Here is a 23,763-nt window from a genome sequence, read left to right as displayed (position 1 = left end):
ACGCTGTGAAGACCAGGGGCGCTGCCAGAGGTCCATCCCACTGCCTGCTTTCTGGCCACTCCAGGGCCAGGCTGAGACAAGCCGGGGTGTCCCCGTGAGGCCCCAGGAGGGAAGGGTGTGGGGCGTCGGGCCCGGCACTCCGTCAGCAGCTGCCTGCTCTGCTTTGCCTCACCTCCGCGAAGAGCGTGAAATGCATCTGGACAGCAGGCCTGGCCCCTGCCCAGCATCCCCTGCTGGCCGCCTCCTCTGCACAGCCAGCTCCCTGGATCCGGCCCCGGTCGGCCTGCACCCTCGGCAGGGCTGGCGGGCCAGCTGGCCTCAGCCACCCCGGGGGCTGAGGAAGGCCGGGGCTGCCCGGCAGGGTGCCCAGAAATCCTGGGGTCCCTGGGAGCTCTGGCTCTGTCTGTGTGGCCTGGGCTGCGTCTTCCTGACCGGGCCCTGTTGGTCCAGCTGTCTGGATCTGCTTGTCTGCACCTCTGTCTGAATTTGGAGCCGTCTGTGAGTCTGTGTCTGGCTGTCTCGTTGCTTTGGGCCTGTCTGGAGGTAACTTTCTGTCCATCTAGCTCTCTGCTCGGGGCCTGAGCTCCCTTCACAGTTTGCCTCTGATGCACACGCTGCCTGGGTGAGCCCCTCCTGGTCACATCCATGTCCTCCTCCATCTGTGGACTGGCGTCCCCAGCGTCCCTACCCAGCCGCTCCCTCCCAGGCCACATGACCCTGCAGACAAGCCTCCGGGGAACCACTGAGCCTCCAACCTCGCCACGCAGGGCTCAGCTCCCTCGCTTCTGCCTCAGCAACCTCCCAGACCCCGCGTCTCCACGTGAAAAGCCTGTCTATCACTTATTCTCACCCATTCCTGGAAGAGGAAACATCGGGCCCAGTTCCAGCAAAGTCTTTGGCAAGAGGCTTATCAAAAACTTTAGAAACGTGCACGCCGCAAATCTCCTCACTGCGCAGTCCCATAATTGCAGAACGTGGGAACTGATGCAAGCCCCTCGGTGCAGTGGGGTGTGGTGCAGCTGTGAAAAGGAGCCGCGAGCTCTGGGGTTCCCTGGGAGAATCAGGCATCCAGGGAAACGTGGGATTTCTGGGGATACTCAGTGAAAAGGGAAGTTGCAGAGGGTAAACGCGGCTCACCGCTTGGCTTAGACGTTTAGAAAGAAGCTGTGGAAGAATAAACCCAGAACTAAGTGAAATTGCCCTTCTGGGCAGAGCAGGGCACAGACGGGAGTGGGAGCAAAACCTCTCTGAACGCACCTGATTCTGTGCTTTAGACTTTGGAACCAGATGGTTTCTGCAATTAAAAAGCAAAGGTAGGCGTTCCCGTCATGGTGCAGTGGAAACGAACCCAACTAGGAACCATGAGGTTGCGGGTTCGATCCCTGGCCTCACTCAGTGGGTTAAGGATCTGGCGTTGCCATGAGCTGTGGTGCAGGTCAAAGATGCAGCTCGGATCTGGCGTTGCCGTGGCTGTGGTGGAGGCCAGCAGCTGTAGCTCCCATTCAACCCCTAGCCTGGGAACCTCCATATGCCGCAGGTGCAGCCATAAAAAGCAAAAAAAAAAAAAGTACTAAGAATTATCTCAGTTGAAACAGTTGTTTTACTACACATCCCTAAGGGCACAAGAAGAATAACAAATATCGAATGCCCTTCAGTAGACTTGTTAGTAAAAATGCTGGTAACGCTGCTTTTAAATTATCGTGTCTAATGGGGAAAGCAAATTAGTAATGACGTGTATGTGATTAGAAAGTAAAATTTTCATTGTAAAGACGTACAGACGTCACATTTTCATGAGCGAAAACCCTTTCATCTCCAACGTTAGGTGGAAATATCAGGACAAACTCATATTCATTTTTTTTTTTTTTTGTCTTTTCTCTTTTTTGTCTTTTTGTCTTTTAGAGCCACAGCCTGCGGCATGTGGAGGTTCCCAGGCTAGGGGTCCAATCGGAGCTGTAGCTGCCGGCCTCCACCACAGCCACAGCCACACGGGATCCAAGCCACATCTGTGACCTACACCACAGCTCACGGCAATGCCGGATCCTGAACCCACTGAGCAAAGCCAGGAGTCAAACCCGCGTCCTCAGGATGCTAGTCAGGTTTGCTCGCCACTGAGCCACAACGGGAACTCCCCATTTTTTTTCTTAAAAACAAAAACAAAATGTTTAAAAAGGTTTCCTAGCTCTGGTCACTGAAACAGCCTGGAAACAAGGGACCCCGGGGGCAGCTAGCACCCCTCGTGCCCAGACTGGGTCCTCTAAAACCACGTCCCACCAAGAGAACCAGGGTGTCCCAGAGAACCCTGCAGCAAGAAGAGCTGGGCAATCTCAGCCTAAAAGCAACATGCCTCCAAGGACTAGTGGGGTCTCCTCAAAATGACGCCAGTGTCACCTTGGCATGGGGGTGGGGGGAGCTCTAAACCCACGGACCCAGAAATAATAATGACTGCAGTGGCCGGAAACACACTGGCGATACAAAAATCAGTGAGATCACGGAGTTCCCGTCATGGCTCAGCGGAAACGAATCCAACTAGTATCCACGAGGATGTGGGTTTGATCCCTGGCCTCGCTCAGTGGGTCGGGGATCTGGCGTTGCCCTGAGCTGTGGTCTAGGTCGCAGCCGTGGCTCGGATCCCGCGTGGCTGTGGCTGTGGTGGAGGCCAGCAGCTGTAGCTCCAACTCGACCCCCAGCCTGGGAACGTCCATAGGCCGCAGGTGCGGCCCTAAAAAGAAAAACCAAAAAAAAATTAGTTTGATCACAGAGATACTCCAGAACCACCACCAACCTCCTGGGTGCCAACTTATTTTGAAAATCGAAGAGATTAAGCACTGAGCAGCTACGCCTTTCCTCTGCAGACTGCTTCATATTACGGTATAGGGAATAGGGAACGTTCTTGAGAAAAGAACCAGAGCACACACAGGCAGAGGAATGATGGCTTTGGAAAAGTCGCTGGTCGCAACCCCGAGGCAATAAGAGATCTTGGCAGCGACTCCCAGGAGCTGCTGCGAGGCTGAGCGGGAAGGCAGATGGGGAACTCTTTAGTGGGAGGATTGGGGTGACAGCAGCTGAACCCGCTGGTTAATCCCAACGTCACGATGGGACGGACAGCCGTCTCGGGGCCCTGAGAGTGATGTGACGGGAAGCCAGCTCAGAGGACAAACGGTGACCGGGGAACACTGGAAATGCAGCTGGAGGAAAAGCAGCCAGTGCTGGTACATGGAAAATTCTGTAAGAGAGATGACCCACTTTCTCCTGTAAACAGCGTGGGGCAGGGAGGGGCGAAGCGTGAACGGAACCGAACCCTTCTGCCGTCAAAGGAGCCAAACACAACTGGATCCTGGTTGGAACCATCCAACAGTAAAAAGACATTTTGGAAATGATTAGAGGTTTTTTTTTAAAAAAAGATCCTCACGGTCAGATTCTGCACTGAAGCATTTATGAATAAACTGACATGCTCTGGGTTCCTGTTTCGGCTCAGCGGTAACAAACCCGACTAGTATCCATGAGGATGCAGGTTCAAACCCTGGCCGCGCTCAGTGGGTTAAGGATCCAGTATTGCCGTGAGCTGTGGTGGAGGTTGCAGATGCAGCTGGGCTCCCGTGTTGTAGTGGCCGTGGTGCAGACCGGCAGCTATAGCTCCGGATGAACCCCTAGCCTGGGAATCCCCATATGCTGCGGGTGTGGCTCTAAAAAGAAAAAAAAGGGGGGGGCGAATTTTATGTGATGTGTATTTTACTGACAATTAACATTGTTCAAGAAAGGTATCCATTATGCTATAAAAGGGAATATGGTTCAAAATTACATTGCAGAAGAAGGTTTAATAAGGAAAAATCAGGATGATGCTGTTAGTTGAAAAAGCAGGTTTCAAAACCGTAAGTTCAGGCTGACTGCACTGGGGTACATTTTAAAATGCGTGAGCTCGTCACCCAGGCTGAAAGTGTGCTGGGCTGAGGCCCTCCCTTACAAGCTCGTGAAACCTCCACAGGGCCCCGGGGGAAGGGGTCTGTGCCTTGGCGTCTCCTCCTGCAGATGTGGACACTGCTGGGGGAGGCAGAGCCTGCGGGGCTTGATCTCCTGCCGCATCCGAGGGCCCAGCCCCTGCCTCCAGCGTCCGGGCCCCGGGAATTTTGTTTTCCTTTCCCATGATTTCCTCGACTTCCTAAACGAGAAGCGCTCCCTCTCGCAATGGGAGGAGGTGCGGTGAAGCTGGTGGCGTGTGTTGCAGGCTGTTGATGGAGAAGGGGGCGGATGACAGCCGGGACAGTGGTTATCACCGGGGGCATCTTGGCGACAGTGATTCTGCTCTGCATCATCGCGGTTCTGTGCTACTGCCGCCTCCAGGTACTCGGGGGGCTGAGGGAGCCCGGGGAGGGGAGCCCAGGGTGGGCCCTGCAGGCCCGGGGCGGGGGAGCCCCCCAGAGGGCTGGGGCCCAGCTGCAGGAAGAGTCAGGTCCCGAAGAAGGTGCAAACAGGCAGCCCCGCCCCCCGGACTCCACCTGTGATGACAGTTTCCCAGACACCCTGCGAGGTGAGGCCGCTGAGGCTCAGAGAGGGTGAGGGTCTTAGCCAATGGCACACAGCTGCCAAGCAGGGAGCGAGGGAGCTCTTGAGCTGTGCACTCCCTGCCCCACCCCCCGGGCTCCAGGGCTGTCCTAGGCTCCCCGAGAGAGGATGGGGGAAGCCTTGGGTGCCGAGCAAGGTAGCACAGCCTGGTGCCCTTGAACTAGACCGGGGCCAGACTGCCTGGGCTCAAATCCCAGCTCTGCTGCCTCCAGGCTGCCTGACCACCCCCCAGCCCCCACCCCGCCGGTGCCTCCATTTCCCCACCTGCAGAAAGGAGGGGAACCAGTCATGGCACCTGCCTTGAGTTGCTGTGGTTGGAAATGAGCACAGCCCTCATTTAGGGGTCCCAGGAATCCAGGGTGCCTGGCCCGAGCAAGCTCCCGCAAGTGCCAGCGGCGCCAGGGACTCGGGTGTTTGAGCTGGGTGCCGCGTGCCCGTGCAGAGGGTGGGCGGGGGGCCGGGGGTCACAGCGGCTCTCTGCCCACAGTACTACTGCTGCAAGAAGGACGAGTCGGAGGAGGACGAGGAGGAGCCCGACTTCGCCGTGCACGCGCACGTGCCCCCGCTGCACTCCAACCGCAACCTCGTGCTGACCAACGGCCCGGCGCTCTACCCCGCCGCCTCCACCTCCTTCAGCCAGAAGTCCCCGCAGGCCCGCACCCTCTGCCGCAGCTGCTCCCACTACGAGCCGCCCACCTTCTTCCTGCAGGAGCCCGAGGACGAGGGCGTGCGCAACGGCGGGGAGCGCGTGGCCTACAGGAGCATCAGCCAGGAGGACGTGGAGCTGGGACCGCCCGGGAGCTTCGGGGCCCTGCAGGCGCTCAACCCCAACCGCCTCTCGGCCATGCGGGAGGCCTTCTCCCGGAGCCGCAGCATCAGCACGGACGTCTGACCGCGCCCCCCGCCGCCCACTGGTCCTGAGACCATGGGAGGGTCCCCGCGGCACACGCGCCTGGCCCCAGGTCCGGACCGGGGCTTGGCCCAGCCTTCCTCGCATCCCCATCAGCAGGGGGGCCAATCGGGCAGCTCGGGGGGCTCAGTGCAGGGATCAGAGCCGGTGAGCGCTAGCGTAGCCGCAGCGGGGGCGTAGGGGTCGCTGGGGCCTGGGCCGGGAAGGGAGGCGGGCATGACGCAGGCTCAGGTGAGCAGTGGCCTCCAGGTGACAGGCTGCAGAGCAAGGTAGGGCTCTGGAGCATTGACGCCAGGCTCCTGATACCAACGCTGCCATTCGGTAGGGGTATGTAACGTGGCTGCCATCCCAGCCCCAGGAACGTGGCCATCACTGCCGGCATGGCCTGGCTGTGCCACTCCCTCCCTGGGCCTTTGTCTACCTACTTGCTCCAGGAGGGGTGGCAGCTGCCATGCTAGGGGCCCTGCAGCACAGGCCTTGCCTGGTGACTGGGGATCAAGGATTCTGTTCCAGGATGGGACCTCCGACCCCGCCCCCCCACACACACACAGAGACACTGGACGAGCCGGCCTCCCTGCAGTCCCCTGGGATGCCAGCCCCAACTGGCTTCTTGGTGAAAATTGAGGGGGGAGGGGCCCTATGCCGAGGTCCCCCTGCCTTGGGAGTGTCCACGTTAAATACACAGCCCAGTGCTCAGCCCTGACGTGGACCCAGGGCTAAAAGGCCCATTGACTCCCCATGAGCCTCCAGGAATGCTGGTCTGGGTCCCAGGGGCACAGACCCGAGCTCTCCCACCTGCCCGGATTCTCAAGAGGATCTGAGAGCAAGGCCTTAGGCCGCCCCTTCCCAGCTCCAGCGCCGTGCGAAGCCCTCAGCTGAGCCCATGTGCCACCAAGCTTCCCGCAGGGCTAGAGGCTCCTCCATCCGGCCAGAGGCATGCCCCAAACCCGGGAACAAAGCCCCCCCTCCCCGACTCAGAGGCACTGTTTCCCCCAGAGCCCCCTGCCTTCTCCCAGGCTCTCTCTGCCTCTGAACCCAGCCATGGAGCCCCCCACCTGTACAGGGTGGCCCCCAGCTGCTCAGGAAGACGGACCAGGCCCCCCAGCTAAGCCACCTTCCTGAAAGACAAACCTTTGGGGCAGGTGGCTGTCCCCAAACCGTGGGCAGCACGAGTGCCACGCGTCTTGCTGTTTCTCAAACGTGCTCCTGAGCTGTGGCTCTGGACGTGAGTAGAATTAGCAAGACTTACTATTTTGGGCATTCTCGAATTTTCTTTCCCCTCTTTTTCCTTGCTCCTCCTGCTTCAGTTTGGACTTGCTCATGGAATTGAACCCCGAACCCCAGCATCCCCTTTCTTTGTCAAACCCCAGGAGTTCGTTTCTGATGCATCAGCTTGGGGGGTGGGCGGGGGTGGGGGTGGGGGGGCGAGGGCCAGGAGGTGGCACTTCCTGTGGCTGTTCTGTCTGGTGTCCTCTTTCCTTTTCTGGTCTCCAGCCTCTGTCTAGATTCCTGGGTCATTCTGACACGAACACGCACCCGTCCATCAAGTTCACTCAGCTCCCCGGTGGGGACCTGCGGGGAGCTGCCCTCTCCCTGACAAAAATCAAGAGCCAATAAAACTCCTCTCCAACCGCCCGAGCTGTCTTCCCTCTGCCTGGGATTCCGGGCCAGCCCAGCCCCCTCTCGGGAACTTGCTGGGAGGGGCTCTGTCCAGCCCCAGCACCGGGCAGAGCTGGCCTGTCCTGTCGCATCCCGCAGCCACATGGGGTTTTGAATTTCCCGGGGTGGCCTGTCCATCTTCCAAGACTGCAAATCGCCAGCCTCAACCCTGAGCTCCTGGGGAGTGGGCTGGGGGTGACGACAGGCTGATCCACCTGGGGCACATGACTGACCTCTCTGGGCCTCAGTCTTAGCATCAACACAGTGGGCGACAGAGATACCGAGCTCACAGGGCTCTTAGGGAGACCAGCGGAGGCAGTGCTGATAAAGCACTGGACCCGGGTCCAGCACGCAGTGTCTGCACAGTCAGCGCCAGTGGAAAGGAGGACGGAGGAAGGTCAGGGGCAGAGGAGGTGGGGGAGGGGAGGGGAGAGGAGCAGGGGGGATGACAGGACAGAGCCCAATGGTGGGGGGTCGGGGAGCCCCCCACCCCTGCCCCACCCTCGAGGGAGCCCCTTCCACAGGCCTCCATGAACCCTCAGTGCCACTCACCCGCCGCAGCCACACACCCCCATGCCATCCTAAACACTGGCGAACCCTGTCTTGGTCTCAGCTGGGGACAGGCTGGCCCTGCATCCCGAGGAAGCAGCCACTCGCCTCCCTGCTTCCTGTCCCCAAAGGAGACCCTCCCCATGGCGTCCCCAGCCCTGCACGCTCGCTGTCCCATGGTGGGTGGACAGCCACACTCCTGGAGCAGCCTAAATGTCACCTCCCCCAGGAAGCCCTCCTGGTCCTTACACACACAGGTCCAGATCAAGAAGCCCTTCGAAGAGGCCCAGGGAGCGGGGCGATGGGTGTTTCCTGAGCACCAATGTGGGTCCCCCTCCATGCCCCCCACCCAGCCGGCCCCACCTCTTCTGTGCCTCCCACCACGCCCCGAGGTAGGAGCTCTTCTCTGCCGAGGTTCGGCGGACGGAGCTGGCTCAGGCCCCACCATGTTCTGCCAGGTCCCCCAGCCACCCCGCTGCCCACATTGAGAGGTGGGAGATTGGCTCCGTTCTGACGGCAGCACCCGAGTCCAGTCGTCCCCGAGCCCCCTCGCCGCAGGCTGCCCACTCCTTCTGTCGCCTTCTGCCTGCTCTCCCATGACTGTCATTTCCTCAGGAGATGCTGCAGCCCGGCCCCCAGCCCCACGCAGCCCTGGACCCGATGCCGCAGCAGGTCCTCCCGAGTGGGTGAGTGGCACCGGCACCCTGGCTCTCGCAGCCCCACAGCCACCCTGCCCCTCCTGGCAGGGCTCTAGTGCCCAGGATGCCGCCAGAAGTACAACCACTTTATTAACATACAGAGCTGACGGCTCCACGCAGCCACGGGCCGTAAGAAAGACGCCTCTTCCGGGCGTAAAGTGCGGTGGGCCCCTCCGTGCCAAGAGCTTCGAATCCGTATCAGGGAGGCCAAGGAGGCCAAGTTGTGAGATTAAAATCCCTCCGGAAGGAGACACCAAAACAGGATCAGGATCCCAGGCTGCCGCAGCCCCTCTCCTCCGACCCCGCAGCCCCGGAGGGACAGAGGACGTCCCCGGCCTCCGGGTGGGGCTGGGTGCCAGGCTGGGGACCACAAATGCACTGTCCTCGAGGCTCTATCCCGGGAGGGCCGACGGGCGCTGGGGGGGAGCTCTCCGGCCCCGGGACAGCAGGGGCTCAGTGTCACGTCTTCACAGCCGGGTGCCCTGCACGAAGGGTGTCCGTGGAGCGGCCCCAGAAGCGGCTGTGGCCCCAGGATGGGGTGCTGGGTCTCTGGGGGCGGCCGCCGGGCCTAGGAGTGGGGGGGCCTGCAGGAGCGGCAGCACGCCTTACTGTAATACCAGTGGCCGCAGAGGTTCACCTTGATGGCCAGGGCGCAGTTGGTGCCCGGCTGGTCCTGGCAGCTGTCATCTGGGGAAGGGACGCAGTGGGCAGCACAGGGGATCAGGAGTCGGTCATGGGGTAACAACTTGACAGGACGGACCCCCTTCCTGCACCCCCCCACCACCACCCCTGGAGAGGAGGCTGGAGCTCTACCTCCTTTCCTGCCCCCTCCCTCTCCAGGGATGGCACAGACCCCACCACGGGGTGTGAAGGGTGCCCAGGGAAGGGTATATGCCCAGAGCCCGGGATTTAGAGGAGACACGGATCTCAACCCTGGAGGCCCACAGGTGCCCCCTACACCCAGCGGGTCCAAAGCAGAGCTCATCACCTGCCCCCAGTGCCCCTCAGAGCTGAGGACCCGCACGCATCTTCCAGGTGCCCGGGAGACCTGGCTTCAGCCCCTCGCCTCCCTGCCTCCCACATGCCAGCTCCAAGACGCTCCGGCGGACGGCCTGGATCCCCAGTCTCCTGCCCCGCAGAGGCCCCCCCACCTCTGGAAAAGATGCTCTTTCCAAAGTGCGGGTCTCAGGGTGGCTCCCAGGGCCCCCCAGCCCCAGGCAGCCCCCACCTGCTGCCCTTCCCGCCCTCCCCGCCCCGCCCAGCCAGGCTCAGCCACCAGCCCTTCCAGGAGGGCGCCTGCGCTCCGCCACAGGCCTTGGTCTCTGCGGCCGTCAGAGCCTCCCGGTTCTCTCACCCCCCCCCCCACCCCGTGCCTTCTGTCCTTCAGGCCCTGGCTCGGCCTCAGGCTCCGTTCTCCCTGGAAAGCCCCTCCCTGCCCCCAGGCTCTCGCTTCTCACCTGGGGGCTCCGTGGGGCAAGGCTGCAGGTCGCAGGCCTGTCTGCCAACCGGCTTCACCAGTGGGTCGCAGCCCCGGACGATGTCGGTGCCCTGGTAGCACTTCACGTCTCGCATCCGCACGCCCACCCCGCAGGTCTTGGTGCACTGACGGGGGAGAGACGGCGTGGCCGAAGCCCCGCTGGCACGGCAGGGGTTCTGGCCACAGAAGCAAACCCCCCACCCGGTCCCTGCCTGGCGGCTGAGTCCCCACCGACAGGGGACACACGGGAGCTGGAGGTGACGAGCGGAGGAAGGGCACCGGCTGGCAACCGGGAGACACCGATGCTGGTCCTGCCCAGAGCCGCCCGGTCTCCCCATCTGCAGTGGGGGGTGGCTCTCCTCTCTGCACTCTTGCGCCCCCCTCCCGCCGTGGGTCCTTCGACTCCAGCTTTCCTGGGGACTGGATCTCTGAGGACACACAGGGCCATGGCCAAGGGAGCACGCCGGTTCCCCACGCCAGTGAAAAGCTACTTGCTGTGGGCCAATTTAATGCATCTTCCAAAGCCACCCCACCCCCACGGCGCCCTGTTCCAGATGTTCCCCTTGGAAAACCCCACTGAGCTACCAGAACACCAGGGACATCTGCTGACCCCAAGTACCCTGCTGTCCTCCCACCAGCATCGTACAGGCAGTGGCTCCCTCTGTCTCCGCTCCCCCCCCCCCAGTGTGGGTGACCCCACATCACCCAGGCACAGCTGGGACTTGAGCTCTCGGTTTCCTTGCTGGCGGGGGGGAGGGGGAGGCTGCCCCGGGCCCCCCTCCAGGTCTTTGTGCAGAGCCACGATCCAGGCTTGGCAGGGAGGGTCAGCCTGATGCCTGTGCCCAGTGGGGCAGGGGGTGGCGGGGGGTGCTGGCTGGGCACCCAGCACAGATGACAATCAGTCTTGGTGGATGTGCCCCGAGGAGCCTCCCAGAAAGAACGCACATCAGGGAGCCCTGGCCTCCACCCCTCTGCCCCCAGGGGGATGGGAGCTGGGAGGAGGCACTCTCACTGAGCCCCCACCCTGGAAAGTGGCAGCCACAGGGGAAAAAGACACCATCCAACCACGGTCCCCGTCATCCCTGGCCCACGCACCGTTTGGGGCAGCACGGGGGATGCCCTTCCCCACCCCAACCAGGCTCCTGTGCAAAGACCCCTCTGAGCCTCCCCCCACCTCCACCCTGCATCGTGCTCCCTCCTGGAAGCCATGGCATCGCTACGGGGAGGGGTCACTCAGGCGCAGGAGTGGCGATGCCGCAAAGGAGATGCCGAGGAGTCGGTGTGAATCAGTAAAAACCGGAGTCTAGACGTGACCCCCCCCCAGGCTGTAAGAAAGGCTGGGGTGGGTGCTAACAAGCCCCCCGGGGCCTTCCACGGGATCTCACCAGGAGGCCTCCACAGGAAAGGGCCCGGAAGAGAAAAACAGCAGAAGTTAAACTCAGCCCCTTGGCTGGGCCAGTGGATCCCCCTCCGCGGGCCGACCCCATGCACCCACCCTGGCCTCCTTGGGATGTTCACTGCTGATCCCTTGCCCCCCCCGGACAGACTGACCTCTGCCACATCCCCCACTAGCCAGGGGTAAGCTCGCTCTGACCTTGGGGGCTCCTCCCCTGCGGGATGGGAAGGGACCCCTCTCTCCACTGGTGCTGCCCGGAAGAGCAGCGGGGGGGGGGGGGTCAAAGGGCTGGGCCCTGCCCACCCACAGTGGTTCGGCCAGAAGGTGGGGGCCCTGCTCTCTGCTAGAGAGGCCAGATCTCGGCTCCACGCCACCTGCCAGCCTGAGGCCAAGGAGCCCACAGAACCGTGGAGGGGCCAGGCCTGTTTCAGGACAGGGGCTGCCATTCCTCCTGGCTTCCCTCTGCCCACAGGGCACATGCCTTGTCTTCTCTGTGCATCTCTAATCCCGTGTCTCTGCCTTGACTCTGGCTCCCAGGGCCTAAGCTGTATCTGAGTCAGCCCCCCACCCCCTCAGTACCCACCTGGGATCTGTCTACCCCGTGGTGGGTGTCAAATGTACGACTGAAAGGCTACAATGCAAGGCCAGAAGTGACCTGGGCCAAAGAAGGCCCAGGATAAGCACTGCAGGGATCCCAGAGGCGAGATCCCAGGGGGGCTTCCTGGAGGAGGTGGCTCTCACACCAGCTGACTTAATAGAGCTGAAACTCTTTCCGGGGATGGAAAGCCCTGACGGAGGCTGAGAGGGAAGATGCGAGGGGCCCTGGGGTCGGGGAGGAGGTACTCCAGCAGGAGGAGAACTCAGGCCTGGCCTCAGGGGGCCTCAGAGGCGGCCGGCGAGGCGCTTACCTCAGACCAGGGGCTGGTGTACCACTTGAAGCAGGGCCTCTCGAAGCAGGTGCTCTCCTCAGCGGGCTTCTTGGCCAGGCCGCACTCGGGGCCGCTGCGGGTCTGCGGCTTCCCATTGGCCAGCTCCATGCACAGCACCAGCCTCTTTTTCACCCCTCGGCCGCAGGTGGTATTGCACTGAGGCCAGGGGACAGAGGGGCGCGGTCAGAGGTCAGGACAGCCAGGGCGCAGAGCCCACAGCCCCTCCGGGGACAAAGGCTTGGTCACTAGCAAGTGGGTGAAAATGCTTAGATCGACAGCAAACCGGCTGAGAATCTTGGTGGCTATAACCATTCAGCCTCAGGTTGGACCCAAGCAGTTTAGCAGAACACCAGCTGCTCTGAAACCAAATGGTTAATGACAATTTGAGTCAAGATGACTTAGCTAAGAGTGACCTGCCTGGAACAAATGGATGAAAGCAATGTGGCTGAGAACAACCTGCCTTAAAGCTTGACAGGTGACCTTGACAGGTCGGGTGGTCATGAGAACAAAAGAATGCACAGCCCCTGGGCCAGCCCGCAAGCCTGGGTGTCCGCCCACTGGGAGTGCGGGGTTGGGGGGATAATGCCGGCCTCGCACGCCTCACTGAACATCCGCTATTTCGATTTGGGAAGATTTTCGCAGTTTTCTCACCTGTGGGGGTTTCTGCTATTTCCAATTAATGTTTAGTGAATGGTACCATCATAATTTCCAGTTCATTCCCTGTTGGACCCATCTGCCACTCTGGCCACTTGGCTCTCAGCCAAAGGCTGGCTCTCCCAGAGCATCGGCCAAATTGGGGGTGGAGGGGCGGCGGGGGGGGGGAAGGGGGGGACTGCTGCCGGGCTTGGGGCACTCACCCGCTCCCAGTCCTGGGCCAGCCAGTGGGCAGGGCAGTTCTTGTCCCCACAGGGGTGGATGGCCAGAGGCTTGGTCTCCATCTGGCACTGAGACTCAGGCACCACCCGCCCGTCGCTGGTCTTGCAGTACACGTGTCTGATCATGCGGCCCTGCCCACAGCTTCCACTGCACTGCAGGGGGACACCCGGGTTAGAGGCAGAGCCCCTCCCCAGTCCCCCAGATGTGTCATTCCCAAGAGACAACAGTGGGGGGAGGGGGAGGGGTGGCTATGGTCACCACTTTTAAAAGAACATTTTCTGTTCTAATTACAGAAATACTGCACAGCCAGTGAGGAGCATAAAGCAAAGCACACCTAAAACACCAGAAAAGGTCACCTGTGCGCCCAGCACCCAGGGGGACCCCAGTGAGCCCCTGAATGTCTCATGCAGAGGAGAGAGGAGAGAGACAGAGACAGGGAGCTTATCAGAGGGGTTCCGGACATGACCAGTGTTTGGGGATCAAACTTTTGATTCCTTCTAATAACGCGGGGGAAGGCCAGTGAGGTGCTCGCCAGAAAAACAGGGAAACCGAGGCACCGCCAAGCGAAACCAGGACCCGCCCTCACCGGCCCCCAGTCGGAGACGGTCCACTGGCGGTCGCAGGGGGGCCCTGTGCAGTCTTTCTCCCCCACTGGCCTGGTGTTGGGGTCACACAGCTTCTCATCCTCCGAGCAGCGGATGTCCCTGGTCACCACGCTGCGCTCTCCACACTTGGCGGTGCACTGAGAGGAAGGCAGGGTGAGGGTGGGGCCGCGACTGCCCCAGAGGTGCGCAGAGGCTGCGCACACGGGGCGTGCACACGTGGTGCACACAGGACCCCACCCCCGCCCCGCCCCGGCCCGGCCCGCCCCGCCCCGTCCCGCCCCGGCCCGTCCCTGCCCGTTCCGTCCCGACCGTCTCGCTCTGCGCAAGCGCACCTCGGACCACTCCGACATCTCCCACTGCGGCCCGCAGGCCGGGTTCCGGCACGTCTTGCGCTCCTCCGGCCGCACGGCCTCTGCCGCCTCGCACAGGTCGCTGTACACGGAGCTGTCGAAGCCGGGCGAGAGCATCTTCCAGCAGCGCACGATGCGGAACTGGTAGCCCTCGCCGCAGGTGCGCGAGCACTCGCTCCAGCTGCTCGTCTCCCACCTGCCTCGGGAGGGGGCACGGCCTTCAGTGACCCCCATCCTCCACCCCGCTGGGACCCCGGTCCCCAGCTCCTCCTTCCCCCGGGGTCCCAGAGTCACAACAGGCAGGAAGCTCGTCAGGCCCCGTGGCGGAAGCTATTGCCATGACGACCCCCAATGCCCTAGGAAACATCCCGAGGGGGTGGTGAGTGGGCTCCTGGAAAATGCCCTCGGCTGGCGGCCTGCCCAGGAGCCCACATAACCCCCACCTGCTCTCACCTCCAGGCCACCCACCTGGCTGTCAAGCCACTGCGGGGAGCCAGGTCCTTGCCTTGTTTCTTGGCTGTTCCCTCCTCCCAGAGTGCTTTCCCCTCCTGCTCCTGCCCCCCTTCTTCCTCCAACGGGGTGCACGCGTCAATGTCCTGGACCCCTGAGCCCCACTGTGCGGGTTCTGAGCTCACGAGCAGACCCCCATGGCCACACACCCTGCTTCTCACAAGGAGCAGGTGCACGGGAAGTAGAAGCCTGGGTTGGAGCGGAGGCCGGGGTTGGAGCAGAGGCCCCGGTTTGGAGTGGAGGCCCGGGTGGAGGAGAGGCTGCAGGATGAAGGAGAGGCCTCAGAAGGGAGGGAGGCCCCAGATGGAGCACAGGCCCTGGTGGAGCAGAGGCCCACCAATGGAACAAACCAGAAGAAAAGAGGTGTGCAGAACATGCTCAGCCTCCAAGGAGGGTTTGCTTTTCCTCTGGAGACACGGCCACAATCAGGACCAGAAAGAGGACACGTCTAGGGCTTAGTCTCTGACCATCGGGGAGGCAGGACGGGAGGCCTGGAGATAGAGAATGGTTCCGGTCCTTCCACCCACGTCCCAGGGACACTCATCCGCTTGGAATTTCGGAAATAATCCCTTTTAGCTTTTTAAAATTCTAGCTGTCCCCTGGGGGCAGCAGGGACAAAGCGTCGGGCTCCGAGGGGTTCTCAGTCCGCAGTGGAAGACATTGACTGAGCACCTGCTGTGTGCAAGGTGCAGTGACAGGCTGTCTAAGAGACCCGGGAAGTCACAGAAGGACCTGACAGGCAGGTCAGGGGTGAAGGACCCAACAGGCAGGTTGGGGTTGAACGGCCCACCTGGTTGAAGGAGCAGGATGCCAACCCCTGCTGCTCCCCTGTGCGGGGGTAAAGCAGAGCCCCCGCTCCCCACACACCCTGCCCCGCGCACTGGGCGGCAGTTACCTGGGCTGGCACTCCCTCCCTGCACAGAACTCCTGGACGGGCTCCGGCCGGGTCAGGGCGTCACAGTAGCTGTCGTCCACCTCGATGCCATCGTAGCGGACGCACATGGCGTAGGTTGACATGACCCCTGGGTTCAGGACAAGGGAAGGGCCTGATGAGCCAACTGTGAGCGCCCTGGAGAGCAGCCGACCGGCGGGGTGACCGTAACTGAGTCAGCTGACCTCGCAGCCCTTCCAGGTTTAAATGGAAGATAATGACAGTCCCCGGCTTGAGGAGCTGCGGGCGGAGTCCGGGGAGGACGGCTTTGGGGAGCTGAACTCTCTCCTCGCCCGGGTCCCAGGTCCAACCTCTTCTCTGTGCACCCCACCCCAACCCCATCCAGTCCAGGCTGGGCACCCAGTTAATACGTCCCAAACCCTGGGCTTCAAATAAACTCAGATTGGCCCGTACAGAGGCACAGAGGCAAATCCAGACAGGCGCCACTCGTTTTCATTCTTTCAACAGCCACCCATCTCTGGGTGGGCAGACAGGAGGGAAGGTAGATGGATGGATGGGTGTGTGGATGGGTTGGTGGGTGGGTGGATGGGTTGGTGGGTGGGGGATGGGTTGGTGGGTGGGGGGATGGGTTGATATGGAAGGAAAATCTAACCATTCCAACCCTTTCCATTTCTTTTTTTTTTTTTTTTTTTTTTTGGTCTTTTTTTTTGCTATTTCTTGGGCCGATCCTGCGGCATATGGAGGTTCCCAGGCTAGGGGTCTAATCAGAGCTGTAGCCACCGGCCTACACCAGAGTCACAGCAACGCAGGATCCAAGCCGCGTCTGCAACCTACACCACAGCTCACGGCAACGCCGGATCGTTAACCCACTGAGCAAGGGCAGGGATCGAACCCGCAACCTCATGGTTCCTAGTCGGGTTCGTTAACCACTGCGCCACGATGGGAACTCCCCAACCCTTTCCAGACCCCCTGATGTTATAGCCGATTTTCAGATCCTCCCACCCTCTCATGACATGCCCTAGTCCTTATCAAACTGCCTCTGGAACTTTCTTTAATATTATGATTAAATACCCAGTACTCTAAATTCCATCAAGGGACAGTATATCAAGGGCCAGCCCTCAACTAAAAGCGTTAATGCCTTGACCTGCAGCTCCACCTTCTAGTTCTCAGCTCTTTTTTCCTCTGCTGCCCTGTGCCTGGCACCAAGTTGGCACGTGGGCCAAACTCACCACGCAGTGGGTGGGTCCCTGCCAAGGAGCCAGGCTGACTCAGGGGGAGTGTTAACACTGGTGAAGAGTGTAACCCATCAGGGTTAGGGTCGTTGCTGTTGTTATTGGGGGGGGGGGGTGTATGAGAGAGACAGACAGAGAGACAGAAAGGGGTGGGGGGAACCCATCCTTCTTGAATGATGGGGAGAATGGACCCCTCCTCGTTGGAGCTGCCCTTCCCCCAGGAGGAAATCAATTTCTCTGCAAAGGAAGACCCCACCACCCCGAGCTCCCTTCCCAGCGGTGCACGTCTGAGATAGGGTGGCTCCTCCTACCCTTCCGAGCCCCAGCCCCAGATGGAGTGAAACAGCCTGGGAAGCAGCCACACGGGGATTTTTCCCTTTTTCCAGAAGGGATGAGCCAGGCTGCAATCACTGGTTCCTCTCTGCCAGCGCTGGGCCGGCTCTTGGGAGAGGGGTGGGGGGTGGGGCTGGCTTCCTGGCCGGGTCTGCTCAGAATGTTCCAGGCCTCAGAGACACCAGCTCAGGGGCCCAGGGAGGTCCAAGTTTGGGGACTCGCAGACCCCACCAAATGCCCGATTATTCATTCTCTTCTCGTCATCAAGTGGAAACACAGCAGGTCCTGATCAAGAGAGACAGGAATGCTGGTCCCAGCCCAGCCTCGCCTCTCGCTGCCAGGGTGACCTGAGGACTGTCAGGCTCCCCAGGTCTCGCGCTCACTCATCCCCAAGGTGGGAAGCCCGCCCCCAGGGATGCTGCGGAGTCAGAGCACCCGTTTTCCGGACACCCATTTCATTATATCAGTCTTGAATGTGGCGCTTTTCCAACTTTCTCGGACACAGAGGTGTCCTCTAAATAAAAGGAGCAGGAAGCTCTGATACTGGAGTAGCTGGGCTCTGCCTGCAGTGCGCCACTCCTCACCCTGTGCCCAGGAGCTGCCAAGAACAGCTGGAAATCATGGCCTCAGGCTCCAGCTAAGAGTCCGAACCAGGGAGTTCCCTGGTGGTCCAGTGGTTAGGACTCAGTGCTTTCGCCGCTGTGGCCCGAGTTCAATCCCTGATCTGGGAACTGAGATCCTGCATTAAGCCGCTGCACACCGTGGCCAAAAAGAGAAGAGCCCAAATCAGTGCACCTGCATTTCTACTGCTCTCAGAAGCATCTTTAAGGAAAAGAAAGGATGCTTGCTGTACCTGCTGAGGCTCAGGAGGCCTGCCACGTTGAACCCATAGCCCTTCACGCGAGTTCTCTGCGAGGCCCGGGGCAGGGAGGGGGCCCTGGCAGCAGCATGCCATGACACTGCAGACGTTGGCACAGACAGCATCTGCCACTTAAGGTCTGTGACCGAGCCCCCCTCCAATGCTGGCCTGGCCTCAGCGCCCCGTAAAATGGGATTCTGAGAGGAGCTGGCCACAGAGGGTTCAGAGGAGGCCACAGGGAGCCATCCAATAAGAACCAGACTCCACCACTTCTGCTGAGTGCTGTGCAGGCCCAGCTTGGTGCCTCTGCAGTGACGGGGAGCTCACTCTCTCTCATTCTAGCCCTGAGTGGGCTCTTCTTTTTAGCAGAGCTTGAATTGGCCTCCCTTCCTTCCTTCCTCTCGTCTGTTCTACTCTGCACCTTGGGCCACCCGGGGAAGGTCAGCCCAACCCCCGCCCGACCCCTCTGTGGGTGTCAAGAAAGGATGCTGTGACCTCCCTGGGGACCGTCTTCCACCCAGGGCCAGGCACAGGCCCCCCGCCTGGAGGGATCTCAAGTGACGTCACCTCCCAAGGCAGGGATGTGTCTCACGTGTTCTGGGACAGTCCTGGCACGCATGGAGCCCCAGCGAGGACATCAGGGCTCCGGATTCAGGACAGGTCTGTGCCCCTCAAGAACAGGCTCTCACTCACAGTAGGCTATGCCAGCACCCACCCCGGGGCCCAGCCTGCAGTCACCCCCGAGCCCAGCGGCTTAGCTGCTCCTGGGCAGCAGCCATCCTGGTAACAGTGGCCCCTTCTTGAGCTTTGGCCATATTTCTCAGTTCGCGTCCACCCCATAACCATGTTTGCATAGGCGCGTTCCCATTTTACAGCTAGAAAGTTGAGGCTTGGAGAGATGAAGCCGTTTGCCAAGGGCACACGGGGCAGCCAAGCAAATAGTGATCCCAGGCACTCACCATGTACCCACTAAGCCCACCTCCCTCCCCGCCAGAACATCGGAGGCAAGTTCAGCCTGCCCCGTGCCCTGCCCAGGGGAGAGGGCATGTGACAGGAGGGGCCCCAGCTGCCTGCCCAAGACAGAGAGCCCATGGTCCACTCAGAGCCCTGCAGGCCCACCTTCCCAACTCCTCCCTCCTGCCCATCTCCTGCGATGCCAACCAGGGCTACAGGAGGTGTGACCACGTCCAGACTGCCAGCTGCCCAGGGCCTAGTCTGTGGTTTGCTCCATCCTCCACACTGGCCAAGCACACAGGGGGCATCCAGAACTCTGGCCGGTTGGGATGGGAGGACAGGGCATCCTACATTTTGAGTGGCAGCAACCCGCATCCTACCCAAACCCAAGCATGAAGCCCCCAGTATAGATAAGCTGGCATTCAGGGTCTTGCTATGTTTTGCCACAGGTCCTGGACCTGAGTCTGACATCTGACCTTGCTGCAGCCCCCAGAGGGGGGGACCAGGGCTGGCAGCAGATGGAACCCCGGTCCTGGGCTGCAAGCCAGCATCCTGGGGCACTGGTGGCTGGCCACATGAGCAGACATAGGTTCGAATTCCCACTCACCCCACGGGGCTGTCTAGCCAGGCGCCCCCAGGGGGTCTCGTTTCCCCTCCCGCTTCCTCCCCAACAATCCGACCCGTTTCCTCTGTCAGAGGCCACGTGGGTCTGATTCCTCCTGTGTCGGCTGCAAAACTAAAATCACCGCCACCTGGGATCCCTTCCTTTGACCCTCAAGGACACCTGCTCGAACAAGACAGGAAATGAAGATTGAGAGACACGGGAGCGGTTAGGGCTGCCTAACGCCCAGGCGGCCAGACCTTACTGGAGTCCAACACGAGGACCCCCAAACTCCTGCCGCATCGCGCTGCCTCGAGGGTCAGGAAACACCAGACCCGCTCCCCTGGGCGGTGGGCAACCGTGGACGTGCACGCACCGCGGGGGCGGGCTTGGCAGGTGCGGCCGCGGGCAGCCTGTCACGGGTACCTGTGGTACAGGTGGCGCTGCAGGGCTCGTGGGATGAGAGTTTCCATCGGTACATGTCCGCGGGGCTCACGCCTGGCTTGCGTGCCTTGGGCCTGGTCCTGAAAGCGGGTCAAGCAGAGAAGGGGTGAGTATTCGTGGGAGGGTGTGTTCTCATCCGCAGAGGGCAGTCATGCTTTTGGCAAAACTGCTCACCTGTCCTGGGTCCCAGGCAGAATCCCCACCTGTTAGGGTCCCAGCGCCCAGTGGGAGAACGGAGAGAAGGGGAGGAGCCCCCCAGCCCCAGAGGCAGAAGTTTTCGGATGGAATGGACTTTGCCAGTTCCATCTCGAGGACTCCGTCTAAACAGGCGTTGCAGCCGTCCAAGCGCCTGGAGGGGAGTTCCCGCTGCGGCTCAATGGGATTGGCAGCATCTTGGGAGCCCTGGGATGCAGGTTCGATCCCTGGCCCAGCACTGTGGGTTAACGGTCCGGCGTGTCCACAGCTGTGACATAGGCGGCAACTGCGGCTCAGATCTGATCCCTGGCCTGGGAACTCCATATGCCATGGGGCGGGCAAAAAAGAAAAAAAAACATCTCGGGGGGCTGGGGTGAAGAATTTGGAGTTCAGCAACAAGAAAGCTTCTCCTGACACACACACACACACACCACACACACACACACACACACACACACACACGGCCTCTCGCCATCCCCTTCTCGCAGCAGCACGTGGATTCCGCCTCCCCCTCCCCAGGAAGGGGCCTCCGAAGGCCCCTCGTGTGCTGAGAACCTGCCAGAATTCTCTCCCCTGCCCTCCCTCAGCCAGGACTGCGACTGAATGGGGACACTGGCCACTGGGCCTCCAGTGACCAAAATAGAAAGACTCTCCCGCAGACGGGGGCGTGGCCGCATCCCCTCCAGACGCCTCTGCCCAGGTCTGCGATGGCTGCCGTTCGAGGAAAGCCATGCTGGGTCCCCGCCAGCGACAGGCTATGATTCTTGGCTGGAACTCCGGCGGCCGGGCCAACTATTGTTAGGATCGCTCGCTTCTTTGAACCGGGCGGTGTGCTGGGGCCCAGCCTCGTCTCGGTGTGCAGGCTGGTCTGGGACTCGGCAGGGACAGAGGGACGCGCAGCAGCTCCCAGAGCCAGGCATCGGCCCTGAGATGCAGCCCACGGAATCCCGCAGCCCCCGGGGTCAGCAAAAGGGACTCACTGGAGTGGCCTGGAGGCCCCCACATCATTGAGGCCTCACCACCCAGCTCCACTTGCCTTCGTACCCAGAGCAGCTGGCTGAAGGCCACCTGGAGCCACCCCTCTCCTGGGCACAGGTGGACATCTCTTCCTTGGGACCTTCTGTGTCCCCCACCCCCCAGGTCAGGCTTAGATGAGGGTTGCAAGGTGTGCACTCTAAAAGGCTTTCCAGTAGATTCTGTGATAGAGACATTGGTTTGGATTCGACTGGGAGTTGACCGTTTGCCTTCCAACTTCTGGAATTTCACAAAAGGGTGAGAACAGCTCTTGTCCTAAAGGCACATCATGCTCTGAGGTCCAGGACCTCATCTACTCATGGACCTTGAGTGATGCGTTTACTGATGTGGCCACAGATGCCGGGGGAGAGGGGACAGAGGCAAGGAGACGAGAGAAAGCCCAGGGCAGCCACCTCGTGAGCCGCTGACTCGTTCACAGCCACCGGGAACCTCCCACCCCCACCTGGTGGCTTCAAAACCATAGCCTGGCCCCGCCTTCCCACAGGTGCAGAGAGAAGGGGAAGGTGCCCCCCCCCCCGCTTTAAACGTGAGCCGGCACTTTAAAACCCACCACCCACCCGAGACCCAAGCATCTCAGAACAAAGATCCTCCTTGGGAAGGAAGAGCGGGAATACCCCTCCGTAACGCCCAACTCTCCACCCTGAGACGTGCAGGGGGGTGCGTCCCCACCCTCCTTTCAACAGCTTTGAATTCACCCCAAGAGCCCAAAGGGATGAAAAGATGCAACCCCTGCCTGGCCACCCCACCCACGGAGAAGCCCGCCATCTCTACCTAATTACACACTCCGCCCGCGGGCCAGCCGCACGCGTGACTCATTCTGGAGCGAGAGCAGAGGTTCAAAATAACCCTTCGTGTTTTAAGCACCCAGGGTATTTCTGGAAGGGCCGCCCACACAGCAGTGTCGGTAGGAGCATAGCCCCGGAGCCTCTCAGACAGCCCCGCATGTGTCTGCACAACCACACGACACCTAACAGGCTCTGATCTCAGAAGTCACGTCCTGGGGGGCAGAGCACCCAGGAAGTCGCTGAACCACCTTCAGTTCTGAATGCTTCGCCACCTCCATCTGGAAGGAAGTCAGCGCCCTCAGATCCCAGTACATCAGAACCGCCTGGAGCCCGGGGGGCCTCGGAGCTGGGACGGCCCCCACCCCTCATCCTGGGTGCCTTCTCCAGGGAGCTCAGGCCGTCCAGGCCGTGACAGCCACGCTTGTTTAGAAAAGACACAGAATAGCGCTTTGCTTTTCTTCCGTCCAGGCTGGGAGAGGAGCCCTGTGTCTCAGACGCTTGTTCCCAACGTCTGCGTCTGGGGACGGGGCCTCCCTTGATTGTTTGGGGCTGTTCTGGAAGGTGACAATAACCTTTCCTTTCCGGCCGCCTGTGCTTTGATTTCGCCTCTGGAGCAGACGCGACTTCCTGTGTTTGGACAGCTCGCCCGCCGCAGGGGATATTTTGGCCGGCGGTTCCCCCCAGGCCTCTCGCAGTCCTTTATCTCCAAAAACCATCTTTGGTCCCTGCTCCCGAGGGGTCCTTTGATGCCACAGGGTTGGGGGGGGGCGCCCCCTCTTACCAGCCGGGACTTGCTAAGTGTTGACAGGCTTTGTATTGGTCCCCGTCCCTGACAGGCCCTGGAAACCCAGGAAGTCCCTTAAGGCCGACGGAGGGGGTGGGGGGGGGCGGGGGGGGGGATGATCCAGCTGGAGCTGGACAGGAGATAGTCTCCAACACGTGACTCAGGGGTCCAACGGCTAGTGCCAGGCCCTGGCCTAGGAATCCTTGAGTGCCTGGGCCGGGGACCCCGCGGTGCCCTGCGATAAGCCCCTCAACTCAGGACGGCGATCTGAGGGCCAGAGAGGGTGGGGGACCCGTCCGGGTGCTGTGGGGAAGCCGGGGACAGGGTGGGGATGGGGACAAGATATCCACGGCCACTTTCCACGCCTAAGGCAAGTTAAACAGCAGCCTGCCGGCCCCCCAGAGAAAGCCTTTACACGGGGTCAGCATCCCGGCCGGGCCCTCCCCCACCCGGGAGGCCCAGTGTATTAATGACCCTTTCTGTTTGCTGGGTCCTCACAAGGTGCTTTGGTGCTTCCCAGAGAGGGTAGAATTAGATCCTCTGGCCACCCCCCCACACACCCCCCACTGGGCTGAAAGACCCCCACCCCAGGCTCGGAGCCCTCACTGGCCCTGGGTCACATGGGCAGGTGCTGGCTGATTCTGAACCCCCTCTCAGGCTCAGAGCCTGTCTCACCCTTCTGGCGGCCAGATCGCACGCACACACACAGCCCGAGGCCCCACTCCCTGCACACTTCCAGACCGGGGTCGGGCAGACAGGTGGCCTCCACGGGCCCCCGTGGGGCAGCGCAGAAGCCCTGGAACCCCCTCAGTCTCAGAAGAGCCCCGGATGTGCCCCAGAGATCTCCTGGGGATGGGGGTGTCAGAAAGCAGCTTGAGAAGGGGGAAGACCCCTCCTGCAGGTCCCTGGGGGCCAGCTTCCCTGCTCTTGTCCCCTGGGGAAGGTGAAAGAGTCACATCCAACCGCCTAACCTCAAGCATGAGCCCCAGATCTTCCGTCACACCGGCCCCCCTAGGCTCCCACGGATGCCCACCTCTGTACCTTCAGCCCCACCAGGCCTCCCTGGGCTTGGTCCTCAAGTCAAGGGGGTTGGGGGGGGGGGGGTCTTCTGATAACAGGACAAAACAACA

At 61.2% G+C, this 23,763-nt stretch overlaps 2 protein-coding genes across 3 annotated transcripts in view; one reads left to right on the top strand and one right to left on the bottom strand.

Moving 5' to 3' along the window:
- The window catches only part of FAM163B (family with sequence similarity 163 member B), a 30,008-nt gene extending 22,903 nt beyond the window's left edge, over positions 1-7,105 (top strand). The window contains exons 2-3 of the mRNA XM_003353703.4: positions 4,223-4,338; positions 5,048-7,105. Of these exons, the coding sequence (XP_003353751.1) occupies positions 4,246-4,338; positions 5,048-5,452 (498 nt within the window). The 5' untranslated portion in view covers positions 4,223-4,245 and the 3' untranslated portion in view covers positions 5,453-7,105. The remainder of the gene's footprint in view (positions 1-4,222; positions 4,339-5,047) is intronic.
- ADAMTSL2 (ADAMTS like 2) overlaps positions 8,442-23,763 on the bottom strand; it is a 35,587-nt gene continuing 20,265 nt past the window's right edge. For both annotated transcript variants that reach the window (XM_013987096.2, XM_005654608.3), the window contains exons 12-19: positions 19,817-19,914; positions 15,415-15,541; positions 13,992-14,205; positions 13,641-13,796; positions 13,036-13,206; positions 12,158-12,334; positions 9,834-9,978; positions 8,442-9,063 (exon numbers count right to left, since the gene is read on the bottom strand). In XM_013987096.2, coding sequence (XP_013842550.1) covers positions 8,945-9,063; positions 9,834-9,978; positions 12,158-12,334; positions 13,036-13,206; positions 13,641-13,796; positions 13,992-14,205; positions 15,415-15,541; positions 19,817-19,914 — 1,207 coding nt within the window. In that variant the 3' untranslated portion in view covers positions 8,442-8,944. The remainder of the gene's footprint in view (positions 9,064-9,833; positions 9,979-12,157; positions 12,335-13,035; positions 13,207-13,640; positions 13,797-13,991; positions 14,206-15,414; positions 15,542-19,816; positions 19,915-23,763) is intronic.

Source organism: Sus scrofa, chromosome 1 (assembly GCF_000003025.6).
Source record: "Sus scrofa isolate TJ Tabasco breed Duroc chromosome 1, Sscrofa11.1, whole genome shotgun sequence".
Lineage (NCBI taxonomy): Eukaryota > Metazoa > Chordata > Mammalia > Artiodactyla > Suidae > Sus > Sus scrofa.
The sequence above is the reverse complement of the archived record's forward strand: the minus strand, read 5'-3'. Positions and strand labels throughout refer to the sequence as shown.